The 15,234-nt window shown below is 36.8% G+C and overlaps 1 protein-coding gene across 1 annotated transcript in view; it reads left to right on the top strand.

Annotated features, from left to right (window-relative positions):
* QKI (QKI, KH domain containing RNA binding) overlaps positions 1 to 15,234 on the top strand; it is a 152,072-nt gene that overhangs the window by 135,605 nt on the left and 1,233 nt on the right. The window contains exons 5-7 of the mRNA XM_044917503.1: positions 8,457 to 8,544; positions 9,903 to 10,202; positions 12,950 to 13,024. Of these exons, the coding sequence (XP_044773438.1) occupies positions 8,457 to 8,544; positions 9,903 to 10,202; positions 12,950 to 13,024 (463 nt within the window). The remainder of the gene's footprint in view (positions 1 to 8,456; positions 8,545 to 9,902; positions 10,203 to 12,949; positions 13,025 to 15,234) is intronic.

The following is a 15,234-nucleotide window of genomic DNA, read 5'->3' as shown; positions in this document are numbered from 1 at the left end:
CGATCCCAGGACCCTGGGATCATGACCTGAGCTGAAGGCCGACGCTTAACGACTGAGCCGCCCAGGCGCCCCATATGTTACTGTTTTTAGAACTTGTTGTCAGGCATTTACCATGACATATACTACAAGTGTCCACTCACCTCCCTGCCACTACTGGCACTGCATGTGTACTTTTCAAATTTTTTGCCTTCTTTTCCCTATACCTCCCACAAATCCATTTTTAGATCATCATTTTCAGGTACCTGCTCTTTATCTTCTGTAGAATCAGGCTCTCCTAAGCTCACGATTTGTAATTATATGTCCTTCTTTTTATTGCCTCAGCCATATAGTCTGATAATGTCCACCTAAAATAATCTATTTCAGAGGACTTTTTTTTTCTATAAAATAATTTTGTGGCTTTACTGATACTAGTGTAGTGTATAGCCTAAGGTGTGGGTCATATAAATCTTTCAAAAGTTTGTCATTCCTATTAAGCTTACCATAAAGAAAAAAATTTCAAATTGTGTCATACTGTGTTTCACATAGGAAGAAATAAATGCTTATGAGACAAGATTCTGAGACTGGTACTGCTTTTAATAGATCTGTTTATACCTTGTTGAGAAAAGAACACATTATCTTAAAGTAAAAAAAAAAAAAAAAGGTATTCATTAGGGGTGCCTGGGTGGCCCACTTTGTAGAGCATCTGACTCTTGGTTTTGGCTCAGGTCATGATCTCAGGGTCCTTAGATCAAGCCCCGCCTCAGGGTGCTCAGCACAAGGAGGAGTTTGCTTGAGATTCTTTTCCTCTGCCCCTCCCCCTGCACATGCATACTCTGTCTCTCTCTCTCTAAAATAAAATTTTTGGAGTTACTTGTTTTATATAATTTAATAAAATATATACAGCACTGTGTGTGTGTGTGTGTGTGTGTGTGTATTTGAATGTTTCAAGCTTTTCTGGCTAAGTAAAGTGCCTTGTGCTTCTTCCTTTCTATCTTGCTTTATCTTTGGTAAGTTATTGCTGCTAAACCAGGTATTAAGTGGGAGTATGTCGTATAATGTAATGGCAAATAGAATAAGATATGCCAAGATTTTTCTCCCCTTATCATGTCTGTAACATTTTGACCCACAAATTTTTCAGCAAAACGGTAAGATCATCTTTGCATATCATTTGAAGTGAGGGCTTGCTCATTACTTGTTAGTAATCAGGCAAGTATTGCCTAGGTGAAGCAGTGGTGCTGATTTGTCTTTGCCTCTCCACCTAAGCATGGAGTTCTGATACATCTTTTCAGTGTTGGGTTTCTGTAACAATTCTGGGGATTTCTCTCATGCTGTTCAATTAGTGAACATCATTTTTTTGTGTGTTGGACTTAGCACAGTATCTACATCATAGTAGGTGCTCATTAGCCATCTCTTAACTAAACACTGAAGACTGGGAAAAGAAAGGAAGGTGGAATCAAGGAACCTTTAAATCTGAAGAAGTAGTAGATCATCATAGAGTCCACATAAAGTTTTGACACAAAATGAGGTTGGTGACATAAAAGAAGAAGTTGGCATGGCCATAAATGCCAGTCTGGGAAATTCAGACCCTTATGAAGTAGTAATGGGGAGCCACTTCCATATCAGGAAAATAAAGGCCACAGTAGGTTTTTCAGGGGAGAGAATTAATAATTAGTTAAACAGGCATTGAAAACTGCAAAAGGAGCAGGGTGTAATTCAGATTTAGAAACTGTAGGCAGCAGCTATTACCCCAGGGCTGGGAGAGAAAAGAGATTGATACTGTTGTTAGATCTTAGGCGCTATGAGAAAGTTCTACGCCGAGGTGGAACTGAGACCTCTGACAAAATGGTGCCTCTTGGCTGATAATGGAAACATAGTAGCTTGGAGGAGTAGATAAACTGGTTGGCTGGTGCTATTATTCCTCATGGGTGAGACAGAAGAAAGCTGGTTCTAGAAGTGCTGGGAAGGAAGTGTGGAGCCTGAGAAGAACTGGCATAGGAAGGAGCATCTCTTCTTCCCTCCACCGGCTCTTCAGTCTTGCTTTAATGCCCTCCACTGTTCATCTCAGTTGTGAGAGCCTAACAAAACCAGCTGACACTATACAGAGTCCTAAACCCTGTACTAAAAGCCTAAAGCAGGTCAGTTTGGAACTTAATAATTGCTACATCATCTTGGAGAATAATATTCTAAAATAGTGTGGGAGGTTAATTTTTCTGCTAGCATTCCCGGATAAGTTAGAGTAAATAGATCCCAGATTTATATTCAGCTCTGTACCTAACATCTCTGCTTGGCTGTTTAAATAGCCAAGGCATTAGCATTTTCAGACTTAGTATTTCCAAACAGAACTCTTGATTCCATTTCCCTCAGCCTTTCCCTTCTTATTAAATGGAGCCACCATCTTCTTGATTGCTTAATCCAAAAACCTGAACGTTATTCTTTAATGTCTCCTTTCCCTCATTTGTTACATCCAACTAGCTGTCACGTTCTCTCGAGTTATTTTTTCCATCTGTTACTACTTCCACACCAGTCCAATACATCTTCTGTCACCGGGACTGAAGTCAAGCTCGTGACTGGTCTCTAATCGTACTCAAGCCCCAGACAGTCCCTTCACAAACTAACAGAGTGTGCCTTTAAACACTGATTCTGTTCTGTTTCTCTCCTGTATAAAATCCTCTATTTAAATTTAAGTCAGTTATGTTCTTTTTCAAACTTTTCTTTAGCTGGCAGACCAGATACAGGTGATGATTGGTATTAAAATTTTTTAAAACTTTGGTCACTCTCTGTTTTCTCTTTTCTCTACTAATTTCTTGTTCAGCTAAAAGAATTAGTCATGTACTTTTTCTTTTATGTTTGGAAAACCTTTTCTACTCATTTCTTTTTAAGATTTTATTTATTAGAGAGAGAGAGCACAAGCAGGGGGAGGGGCAGAGGAAAAGGGAGAAGCAGACTCCCCACTGAGCAGGGAGCCCAATGTGGGGCTCCATCCCAGGACCCGGGGATTATGACCTGAGCCGAAGGCAGACACTTAAGTGACTGAGCCACCCAGGCGTCCCACTACTCATTATTTTAAATTTATAGAAAAGAATCAATTTTTTTTAATGTCAGTGAATAAGTTCACCTTTGCAAAGTGTTGGGAGCTATAAGAAGACTGGTTTAATTGGTTATTGGTTAATTTATGGATTCAAGTCACATGAGAAATTTCCTTAAAACTACATTAAAAAATAGAAAAAAATGAGATAGCACATGCTATATATGATTGAGTCTCCCAAAAGGAGCAGCATAGATTTAGAAAAATGATACCATTATGTGTGGGTGTGGTTAGTAAAGAATATACTCTAGAGGGAACAGTCATCTGGGCTATCAAAAGAAGTATGCAGAGGATGCTTGTAGATAGGATCTTGTCTAACTTGGGGGCAGAAAAGTAAAGTGGGCTTCTAGGGAACAGTGGGCAGATGATTTTGACTAATATTTGCAAATAGGGCTGCTTATAGAAGTTGTTCACTGCCTTGATTGCTAAGCTGGAAAGTTTAGGCTTTTCTCTTATAGGCAAATTATTTTACTAGTCACATTATAATGATTTGGAAATGTTCATACATTTGCTTCAGTTCTCTTTTGTAATTAATTACATTGTTGTAGTGGAGTTTTTTTAATGTGTACTTTATAAATTTAAAGCTGCCAAATAAACATGATTTTCTTAATTTCTTATGTGAGGTCTTTGATGAATCCAAAAGATAATTCCACTTAAAGGCACTACATAGAAGAGAGGGTAAAGGAGTTTAGATCAGGTACGCTGGATGGGAAGCCAGTTTTGCAGTGTGACCATATGCAACATTGGATAAGCTACCTAACCTGTCTAGGCCTCAGGGATAACACAGTACCATTGCCATAGATGTGTTATTATAAAGCATAAATGTTTAGATGATGAAAATCTGACATCTAAGGTGTAGCAGTGTATAAATCGTTCTGCTTTAAAATGTTAAGACCTTTGCACTCTCAATCTAGTATTAACCATGACCTAATTCTGTCACATTAACAGCTGTTAAACATAGCTGGTACCGTAGCTGTAATTTATTATAATATATGCCTAGATTATTTATTCAGGTTCATAATCTGTCTTCCATAATTGTAAACCCCCAAAAAGTTCAGAAAGGAAAAGAAAAATAATCTGTCTTTATCCTACTTAGTGTATTTTTATGTTTGTCACAGATTGGATTATTGGAGTATTCCTCCAGACCCATCGGGGATGTTATGTAATCCTTGGTATACTGTCTTTATACAAATCTGAAAAATTCTCAAAATACTTCTGATGCCACAGGTTTTAGATATGGGGCAATGGACCTATAGAGAAGTTAGCAGGTCTTTGTTATATTTTTTAAACTTTTATGTTTCAAAGGTATGTTATTCATAATGTTTCAGTAACCTTTACATAATGCTTTTCATACAAACTATGAGAGAAATACTCATTTATCCTATGACCCAGCAATTCCACCTCTAGGTGTGTCTTCAAGAAATGGAGGGGAAAAAACTATATTCACAAAAATACCTTGTATGAGAATTTTCACAGTGGCTTTATGCACAATATCCAAAAACATCCCAGTGTCTATAGCAGAAGAGTGGGTAAATAAATAAATGAAATACTACTCAGCTGTCAAAGAGGTGTGCTGCTGACCCTGCAACAGTACGGAAGAGTTTCATAAATAATGCTGAGGGGACAAAGAGTATATGCTCTGTGATTCCGTTATATGAAATTCTAGAATAGGCAAACTGGTGATAAAAATCAGATCGAGGGTTTCCAGAGGCAGAGGGCGAGGAGGATCTTGGCGTGAGAAGAGGCACAACGGAACTTTCTGAGTTGATTGAACCATCCTGTGACTTGATGTGCATTCATCAAAACTGACTGGATATTGCACTTAAGATCTCAGGATTTCACTGCATATAAATTATATCTCGGATTTTAAAATATAGAGCAAATACTTGAGAAATGAGGATTTATAAAGTTCTAGATGACCACTTTGATTCAGCATTATAAAATACCCTTTTATGACCTGAGGTTGGGTTGGTTAAGAACAGCTTCTTTTGTTACAGAAGGAAAAGCCAGTGTTCCATCTCTATAAGGGGTTTGTTCCTGTGCAAGTTCTACGAAAATGCCTTTAGAAATGTCTAGAGTTGAGATGTATGATTTCAGGATGCCATATTTGATCAGCTTTTATCTTTGAGAGAAGAGGAAACATCAGATAAACTCCTGATACGAAGCCTGGCTAGTAAAAGCTCTAGAGCCTCTGGACTATAGAAAAAACTTAGTAGAAATTACCTAAGATATTAGCACATTTTCTTTTTTTTTTTTTTTTTTAAGATTTTATTTATTTATTTGACGCAGAGAGAGAAAGCACAAGCAGGCAGAGAGGCAGGCAGAGAGAGAGGGAGAAGCAGGCTCTCCACTGAGCAGGGAGCTGGACGTGGGGCTCGATCCCAAGACCCAGGGATCATGACTTGAGCAGAAGGCAGCCGCTTAACCGACTGAGCCACCCAGGCGCCCCTTAGCACATTTTCTTATCTGAAGTTATATTTGAAAGACAGATGGCATACCCCTTCAACAGCATTCAGGCAGGAATATGATGTCAAGTTTCATTGACAAAACCAGGACAAGAAGGTCTAAATAACCACTTCTGTGTTAGAGTAATTCTGTAATGAACTCTGCAAACTCTTGAGACAACAGCATCATGCTCCATAAGTACAGAACGGCGGGCGAGGTGGGGAGAAGTGATGAAGATGCCAGAGTGAAGCTTATTCTGGAGTGAGACTACCAGCCTTCACAGCTAAATTTTGTGCTCTGCCAGGAGGTGTAGTGTAGCCCGCCATAATGTGATGTAATCAGTGTGCATACTGTAATTCATAACTTGTGAATCTCAGTGGCCTCCAGCGAGGTCATTGTGGCAGAGTCCATTGCTGCTGCCTAGTGAGAGCTGTGCTGCTCTGGGTTTTAGTCTCCTCTTGGGTGGGGCGGGGGGGGAGGGGTGGGCTCTGCTGATGACACTACATCTGCACCTGTAAAAGGCACATATGTACATCCTACGTGCACGAACCCTGATGTGCACACATGTATTTCTTCCATCATCTTTCTCTTTGGTAACACTGTATCACCAGCTAATGAGTGTGGTTATATTGTTATCCAAAAGAACAGTTGGGTGAAAACATGCGCTCTAGTACCTCTTCCCTCTACAGCACTCTGACCACATCACTTCTTCCATCTTTATTTCTGTCTCTTACTTGGTATTTTCAAACATGCACCATTGTTTCACTGTTGAAAGTGAAGAAGGTATACCTATTGCATAATTTCTGTGCTTCTGGTATTCTATTATTATATATAGATTTGAGTTTGAGATGACTTGAGTTTTTAATATCACTAGTTTTCAGGGAACAAGTTTAAGGAGTTTGGGTTAGATAATGGATTGCTCATTTGTCCCTTTTGTTGCTGATGCTTACTTATTTTTATCATTAACAAGTAATTGTTATGGCTTTCAAAGAAATCTTACTACTTCACTTTTTTCTCAGTCATCTTTGTACAAGTTCATAGGGGTCAAGGAATAGTAATTCCACAGGCGTTCGGGTATCTTTTCTGTTTTCTCCTACAAAGGAGGTTTTTGAAAAGTTGGCAGTGACACCTTAAACTTTGTCTTCATGTTTTCACTCATCTTTTTAATTCTTTGTGGTTTATTAAAAGCCAATTTAGCAGTTCTCTTTACTATAAATTATGGTACCCTTTTTGCTGCTGTAGTGCCAAGGACAGAGTTTTGTGTATCATTGACAGTTGCAGTAGAAAGGGAGGACAGAGAAGCTTGTCATCTGGTCCTGCCCCTTTCTGAATTAGGTCAGAAAAAAAGCGTCATTGGGTTACTTTGTTTTTAAATATTAAGTACTGAGGATTAGATAATGCATAAAATATGTGAGTAGTACATAGTTCTACATCTTCTACCACCATCTTCAGGAAAGAACCTTGGTAAATGGACCTTCATCTACTGCTTTCTTTTGCTGTAGCTAATGCTTATCCTGTAGGATTTAGACATTTGAGATTTGGAAATAAAGATTTTTTGTATCAATCATTTGGAAGTCCTAGCAAAAATAACTTGTGGGACAAGGTGAATGGGAATATAGGCAGTGATAAGTAAGAAATAGGCTCTATTCTCAAGGAACTTACTTTGGTAGTGGTGATGTCCATGAAACTATAAATCAAGGTAGAAACAGTGTAATCTCAGGGTGGCCCTTTGAGAAGGTAGAAGTTAGGTTGGAGTTTGCAGAGATTAGGTAGGATTTAGAAGGAGGGTAGAGTGGAGTGCAGAGGAGCATTCAAGATAGGGGAAATAGGAATATGCACAGAGATGCATAACATGGAGTGATTTGATTTGATTTATAGTATAAGATAGGTGTAAAATATAGTAGAAGACTAATTGCTTTAACTTGAGAAGGTAATTTGGGCCCAGATCCACAGATAGCTTAAATGGTTTATATTTTTAGATAGCAAGAAACTATGAAGGGTTTTAAGACATGAAAATGTTAAGGAACATTAAGAAGAAAAGTTGTGTTTTGTGCAGTTAATCTTACTGTTGTATAGCTTGATAGGAGAACAGATACCAAAAACATAATATTGTAGTAGTTTTGATAATACACCAATAATGACTAGAACAAGGGTGACAACAGTCAACCGAAAGGGTGGGGCAAGTCCAAGGTAAATGGGATGGCCAAACATTTTGATGGCCATAGACAATCCTGGTTTTTTTAAGCCTGTCACCGTCGCATAGTTGTTAAGAACTTTTAAATGTCTCCTGGGTTGGACAATGCATCATATGGTGGCCCTAGAGATAGATTTGCTTTAGAATGATGATAGTATTTACTAATTGAGGGGAGAGAAGGATGTTGGCATAAGGGAGCAGAATATATATTCAAATTTTAGAAATTCTTATGATTGTGATTTTATTAAATTTTCCTTTTTAGAAAATTAAACAGAAAATTCTCGTAAGTGAATACCACCATCATATATGTTTAAAATCCCAGTTTGGTGGGGAGAGGGGGTTGCTTGGTTTTTTATGCGTTGTTGGTGGTTTTTTCCCCCTTTAATGAGCACATTGAGTTTTTGAATCTGCTACAAAATGATGCTGAAGAGAATAAATATACTATATTTAATCTTAATTAACATTTTTATTTATTCTATTTAGCAAAGCTTTTTGGGAAACTTTAATAAATCATTGTGTACTTTACATAAAAAATTTCCACACAGAAATGTAGCTAGTGGTAGTTGAGAGTACCTTTGTATCAGTGTGTCAGCACCTTTTGGTTCCCTGGTCTTTTTTTTTTTTTCCTTCTCCCCTGATTGAAGCAGATGGCTATAGTCACATATTCCTTATTTTAAGGCTTGTGAGTAAATATGGCTGTGATGTACGTGGACCATCTTAAGTGCTTACTGCTCTTGTGTTTTCCATGTATAGGCAGAGGGAGAAGACAGCCTGAAGAAGATGCAGCTGATGGAGCTTGCAATTCTGAATGGCACCTACAGAGATGCCAACATTAAATCACGTAAGAATGAGACTGAGGTCCATGGTTATAGCCATATCAGGTGTTTAGTCCACAAACCTTTCTCCTTTTGGCAGCGCAACATGTGAACAGTTATACAAAGTGAAGAGTCGAAATAATCATCACTTGATACGGAATAACAGTCCCATTTTTACTGCTTTCATGAATTGGGAACATTCTCCTTTATTTTATGCCAGCATGTCTAAGTTTTGGGTTTATACACTTTATTGTTTTGGTGAAATCTCAACTTCTAAATTTAAGAATTTCGGGAAATTTCCTATTCTGTTAACTACAGATTTAAGGCTTCTAACTTACTTTGTTATATTTATGCAAAAGACAATTTTTTTTAAACTTTTTTTTTTTAGAAAGCTAATTTGGAATGTATCTGAAAGCAGTGACCCTTCTGTCAAATTCTCTCCTTTCACGTTGCTTGCTAATGTTCCCCTCCAGTATTTTTCTCTGTTGATTTCATATGTGAATGAGTTCACAGAGAGCAGTAGGTGGTAAAAATATATTTAATCCCATTTTTCTTTTAGATATATCTGTGGATGCTTTCATAAACTTGAAGAGGATTGCTTTTTTATATTTTGAGGCAATTGAAAGTTCACAAGTCTTTTAATGAACATAATCTCCATTTAAATTACTAGCTTTTTTTAAAAGAAGTAGAATTTTAAAGTCCTAGCCAACTTTCCAAAGTATAGGCAGTTTAGTGGGTTCAGAAGTGGTTGCTTTACAAAATGGTTGGCTTTAATTTATTCATGAGAATGAGTAGATCATTATTAGTCTTATATTTAGGAATGGGACATTTTTTATATTGTCTTTTCTATGAAGTTCATTACAGATGCGGGAAATTCATATAAAACTAGTAGTCGGTCGGTTAATACAGTAAAAATTATTCTTTTTTTAATTTGAAACTTAAGCTATTCTTTAGAAATAAACCAAAACTGTATTTCTGTGGACTCCCAATTCCAAAAATTTTTTAACATCTTTTAATGCGAGTGTTTTCATGTGCTTCTGCATGTACCTTTAGTCTCATGAGATCTTAAAAACATAGATGTATCAAATATATGAACTAAATATAACCTATTTTAATGGTATCATTCTTTTTTTGTTGATTTTTTTTTTTAATACAGTGGCTTGATAATTTTTGCACATTTATTCTTAATCACACTGGGAAAGGGGAAGCTGTTTGCATTTGATCGGTGTGCTTTGGCATTTTGTGTGATCAGCGCATGTACTAATGATTTCCTTTTATTTTTCTTCTTTCCTGCTTTTCCTTTCTTTTTCCTACTTCCCTCTCATTTTCCATATTTTATACTGCTGTCTCTATACTTCCTCCTACATTTCTTTGCTTACTGTAGCAGCCCTTGCCTTTTCTCTTGCAGCAACAGCCCAGGCTGCTCCACGGATTATCACTGGGCCTGCGCCTGTTCTCCCACCAGCTGCCCTGCGTACCCCTACGCCAGCTGGCCCTACCATAATGCCTTTGATCAGACAGATACAGACCGCTGTCATGCCAAACGGAACTCCTCACCCGACTGCTGCAATAGTTCCTCCGGGGCCCGAAGCTGGTTTGATCTACACACCCTATGAGTACCCCTACACGTTGGCACCAGCTACATCAATCCTTGAGTATCCTATTGAACCTAGTGGTGTATTAGGTAAGTTGTTCTCCCCGTGTGGCTGCTAGTATTTTTCTTCATAACTTCTGTGCCTCAGACTTTGAAATGATTGTATTAGTTTTAGAGAGTCAAGACAAGTTTCCATTAGGAAGACAGAAGCCTGAAGTTCGTTTTATTTCAGCCTCTCTTAATGGCTCCCCTTTTAAAGAATTGCACCTTAAATTTGTGCTCAGATTCTCTTTGGTAACTCAAATTCACTTTTGGTAAATCAGTAAACATTTTAAACAGACAATACTTTTCACCATTGACGTCACTGTGGTCGTTCTGAGTTAGACCTATCCCCTCCGTTGGCTCCACTGCCTACAATTAGATTCCTTTTGTCTTAGGGAGTTATTTAATTGTCAACTAAATTTTAAATTTCTGTGTGGAAATATTTTGAAATCTTTTTTAAAACTGCTGTTATTGTCTGTGTGTTTTCTAATATTTGTGATCACATTTTATATGAGAGAGACCAGGTGAATTAGTTGGCTTCTTCAGGTTTCCTCAGTTTTTCTCTTTTGAAGTTCTAGTTAATATCAGACATAAGGGAAACTCCTCTAATTTCAGTAGTACAGTATGGAATTGATAAGTAAATACCAAGTCACTGTTTTAGAGTCACATTTGAGGCAAAAATTAAGATCATACTATGAACGCTTGGTTTTACATGAACAAAAAGTGGTGTGCTTGAAAAAGACATTACTGATGCCTTTTTTTTTATAGAGTGGATTGAAATGCCAGTCATGCCTGATATTTCAGCCCATTGACTTGCTGGATGAAGGACTAGAATACAGCAGCTGTTATAACACGACCAGTCAATGTGGGACAAAGTGTTTCCGTGCTGCCCCTTTGTTTTACCAGACAGAATTTGAATACTTTTTTCCTTGAATTGTGTATGACCTTGGTGCCGCATGCATGCTGTTGACTCTTAGGACTTTGATCTTTTAAGGTTTTTTTTCCAGCATTAATGTTGATTTATAAAAATTTGAAAGTCTTGATGAACCTGGACACTAAGATTTAAACTTGAGAATTCATTGTTCAACAATTAAAGAAAGCCACAATGCTCTGTATGTTATCTGTGTGTGTGCATGCACTCAGGTGCCTTTTGTTTCATGAGCAAATACATTTTATTGTACATGTTTTCCGTTTATCTCTAAATCATTGTATAAAGTATCACAGGTCAGAATTATACTATAGAATTGTTTATGAGAAGCTTGTTTCTGTTGCACATTTCTTGAAGCATTTTTAAAATAACATGTAACATGTAACCTGTTTACGTTTTCCTTTCTGTTAACGCTCTGTCCTGTGGCCCCATGCCTGCTCCTCTCCCCAGAGCTCCTCTCTGCTGCACGCACAGCGTCTGGTCGAGGAGTTTGTTGCTTCCTGCAGGGCTGGCACTCTTAGCCACCAGCTGCTGTTCCAGCACTCAATGCAAGATCTTGCTGATTTTGCCTCGTGGAATTATACTTGTCTAAGATTAGTTTATCTAAAATGAAAAAGGGGTGATGGACCAGTTTACTGCTTAGAAACAGCAAGAGGCACTGCAGTTTCTCATTTTAAGCAATGTGTTTTTTGTTGTGTTGGGAAATTTTTATTTCTAATAATTATTAGACTGACAAAAGCAAAATGTACAGATACCTAATTGGCATTCATAAAATGAATAATAATGAGTACTAAATGACCAAAATCCATTATCAATCCTATTTCTCGCTTTGCCACCTAAGCAGTAAAACATGACATTGAGCACTTGGAGAACTGAGAAAATTATTTCAAATTGCTAAGTTATAATAAATTTGCACACAGATAACATGCATGATATATATCAAGTTTCACATCATATTATTTTAAAATAAGCAGTGCCCTTCAAAACAGATGCAGACATGTGTGTTGGTGGTAGTGAGGAGATTGGTATTAGCATCAAATCTTCATTGATGACTAATTTTTAATTCCCTTCCTTTTATCTTTAGGTATGGCTTTCCCAACGAAAGGCTAAGAATTCAAGAACGGTCTTAACTGAACCCTCATCAGATCTGAATTTAACAAATGCTTAGTCTCAGCAGCCTCCAGGGGGGTGGGGGGGAAGCTTAGCCTAGCAGTCAGTGACTTACTTGCACTTTTTGCACACTGATAGAAAGTAAAAGTATGTTATTAATTTGGTTTAGTCTGTAATCTTACAAAGTAACGGTAATTTATAAAGGAGTGTACAGTAGTATACTGACTGCTAAGTGTACTATACTGTTTGCTTTACTAATCACCTAATTCATTGCAGTTCATACTTATTGACTCAAAGTTTAAAACCACAATCTGTAGGCTTTAAGAATTGCTTTTAAACCTTTTTAAGTGATAAACTCTGGAAGTGGTCTTAAGGTTAGCAAATAATTGTCAGTATTAAACATGGCATTATTTAAGTGGTCCTGCTGCGAGAAAGGCACTTCAGTGAATATGTGACTAGTAAAGCTTAAATATGTTTGGATCTAGTAGAGTTCATGAAATACTGTAACTTGGGATCGTGAATGAATGGATAAAATAGGTTAAGGCCAAGATTTTGAAATGAATGCAATATTAATAGACGCGTATATACACAACATACTATGGTTAATTTTAAAACTACTGTGCCTTAACGTGTTTCTTAAAATGAACCTTTTGTAGTAAATGAACATTTGAAATCCATTTTGATAAACCTGCTGTTAATGTTTCTTTTCCCTTGTGAATGTTTTCTAACTTTGTCTTGGTAATTGCAATTTAACTAGGTGCGGTGGCTACTAAAGTTCGAAGGCACGATATGCGTGTCCATCCTTACCAAAGGATTGTGACCGCAGACCGAGGTTAGTTTAGTTCTGCAGTTCTTGTTTATAAGAAATGCGTTGGGTGTCCATAAAATTTGCAACACCACACCTGATGGAAAAATGTAACTGCTTACCTGCACACCATTTCTTTGCTTTTTCTAAATTGATATGTCATAATTGACAGATTTAAGGGTTGGGATTTTTTTTTTCCTTTTCTTTCTTTTCTTTCTTACTCCCCCCCCCCCTTTTTTTTGCTCCCTATTTTAACTTATTAAATCCTATATAAGTATGTACTGTGATTTATTCCTACTAAAACATAAATTAGTCCATTTGGGGAGCTGTTAAATTTTGATGTCGCCTTAATTATTTTTCAGTCGTAATTTTTGCTAAAATTTACCTTTGTTCTGAAATTTTGGGTTGGTTTTGCAAATGAACTGAGCGGATGGTGCTTTAATGAGAGAAGTAAAGGAATATATGCCTCCTGTGTCCTTGTGGAGAAAACTGAAGATTTAGTTTCCATTTTCCTTTTTCATAAGATATTTGAGCCACTGTGTAAACATGAGGTTATACATGTCAAGTACTCAGCTGAAAGCAACAAAAGTAAGGACTGTGAAGATAACTTTGATGCAGTTGGATTTTTTTTTTTTAATAAATGAGAAAATCAATTCCCTTTTACTCTTAACATTTTCCTGCCAAAATGGATCCTTTGATTTTTGTCATTTGCTGCTAAAATATATTATCTGAAGGTAAACTATCTCTTAAAGTTCTGTGGAGACGTGAATCCAGCTTTGAATATCCTTTTTGAGTAACCTGTGACTGGAAAATAAGTCTTCATTTTTCTCCTTTTCAACATTTGTAATTTGTGTCCTGTATATGCCCTTGGACCCTATTATAAATTATTTATGTTTTTGAGGAGTGATATTTTCGGTTTATTGACATTGAATTGTTTTCTAAGTTTGTCATCACAGGGTAAGAATCCGAAGCAAGGTAGAAAAAGATTTTTATCAAGCTTCTATTATGGCACATTTATTACTTACTAATTAAGTTGATCAGATTCTCTAGTAATTAGTGGGAAAAGTGATGGAATTTACACTCCTGTCCTACATCTTCTATGAACTTATGAACGACCTACCTGCCTCACATGGTTCTCCTGAATACTGATGATAAATATTGGACACAGCTGTTGTCCACATCAGAATAAAATACCTTCCAAAGACATTGATGATATTTATTTAGCATCATACATAATTAAAGAGCCTTGAATTGAAGACTTTTAACTAATACATACATTACTTGTGATTATTCAGTGATCAAAATAAGTAGACCCCAAGCTCAGTGATGATCGGTGACAATAAAGCACCTTGTAGGTGTGTCATGTACAAGTGTATGTACCACCTTCTTGCAGAACAAGCCTCCTAGTGAAGGAGGAAATTTTTTTTTAAGTCACTTCAGATTCCAAGGAAACCAGATAATTCCATGAATAATTTGAAGCTTTTTTCCCCCACATTGTTAATGTCCGAAATAGTTTGAGGGAGTATTTTAAAGTAGTTTTTCTTCTGTTAATCTTTCCCTTTCTGCCCCTTTTAGGAGATTTCTCATAATTTTGTTTTAACACAATAATTATTGGCTACTCAATGCTGCAGTACCTTGAGATAGTTGAAAATATTAGGAAGATTTTATAGTGTTTGGAAATGACAACACATTCCATGCATGGCTCTTTTGTAGTTATATGTGTTTTTTTATTAGTCTTGTCACTTTTATTCAAAATGCAATGTCAGCAAACCGAAATGCTCCCTTTTTTATTTTCTTTACATAACAGAATACTTGTATACTGCTGTTACTATATCACCGTATGCACTCATTGGGTCTGAGGGAGATGTCTGAAGTCCTTCATTTAAATTATTTTATGATACTACTGTTTTCTCTATTTTTGAGGTTTTTGTTTTCTTTTTTAATTTTTGAAGGGAAGAACAAGCATTCATTTAATGCAAGGAAACTCAGCCCTTGGACATATAACCATGTAATCTTATATAAGTATTTAGAGTACTGCATGGTTGACAAATATATCTAGTTCTTTACTAAAAATAAACCCACTTCTACACATATTTCAAACCTGAATTTGAAGCCTGTAAAAGACCAACTGACTTTTTAGTTGTAATGAACCATAAGTGATTTTGCACGGTTGACACACCTGTGTGTACTGTAGGAGGCCAGGACTTGGCAGAGGATGTATTCTAGGTGTACTGGTA

The sequence above is a fragment of the Neomonachus schauinslandi genome, chromosome 8, assembly GCF_002201575.2.
Source record: "Neomonachus schauinslandi chromosome 8, ASM220157v2, whole genome shotgun sequence".
Classification (NCBI taxonomy): Eukaryota; Metazoa; Chordata; class Mammalia; order Carnivora; family Phocidae; genus Neomonachus; species Neomonachus schauinslandi.
The sequence above is the reverse complement of the archived record's forward strand: the minus strand, read 5'-3'. Positions and strand labels throughout refer to the sequence as shown.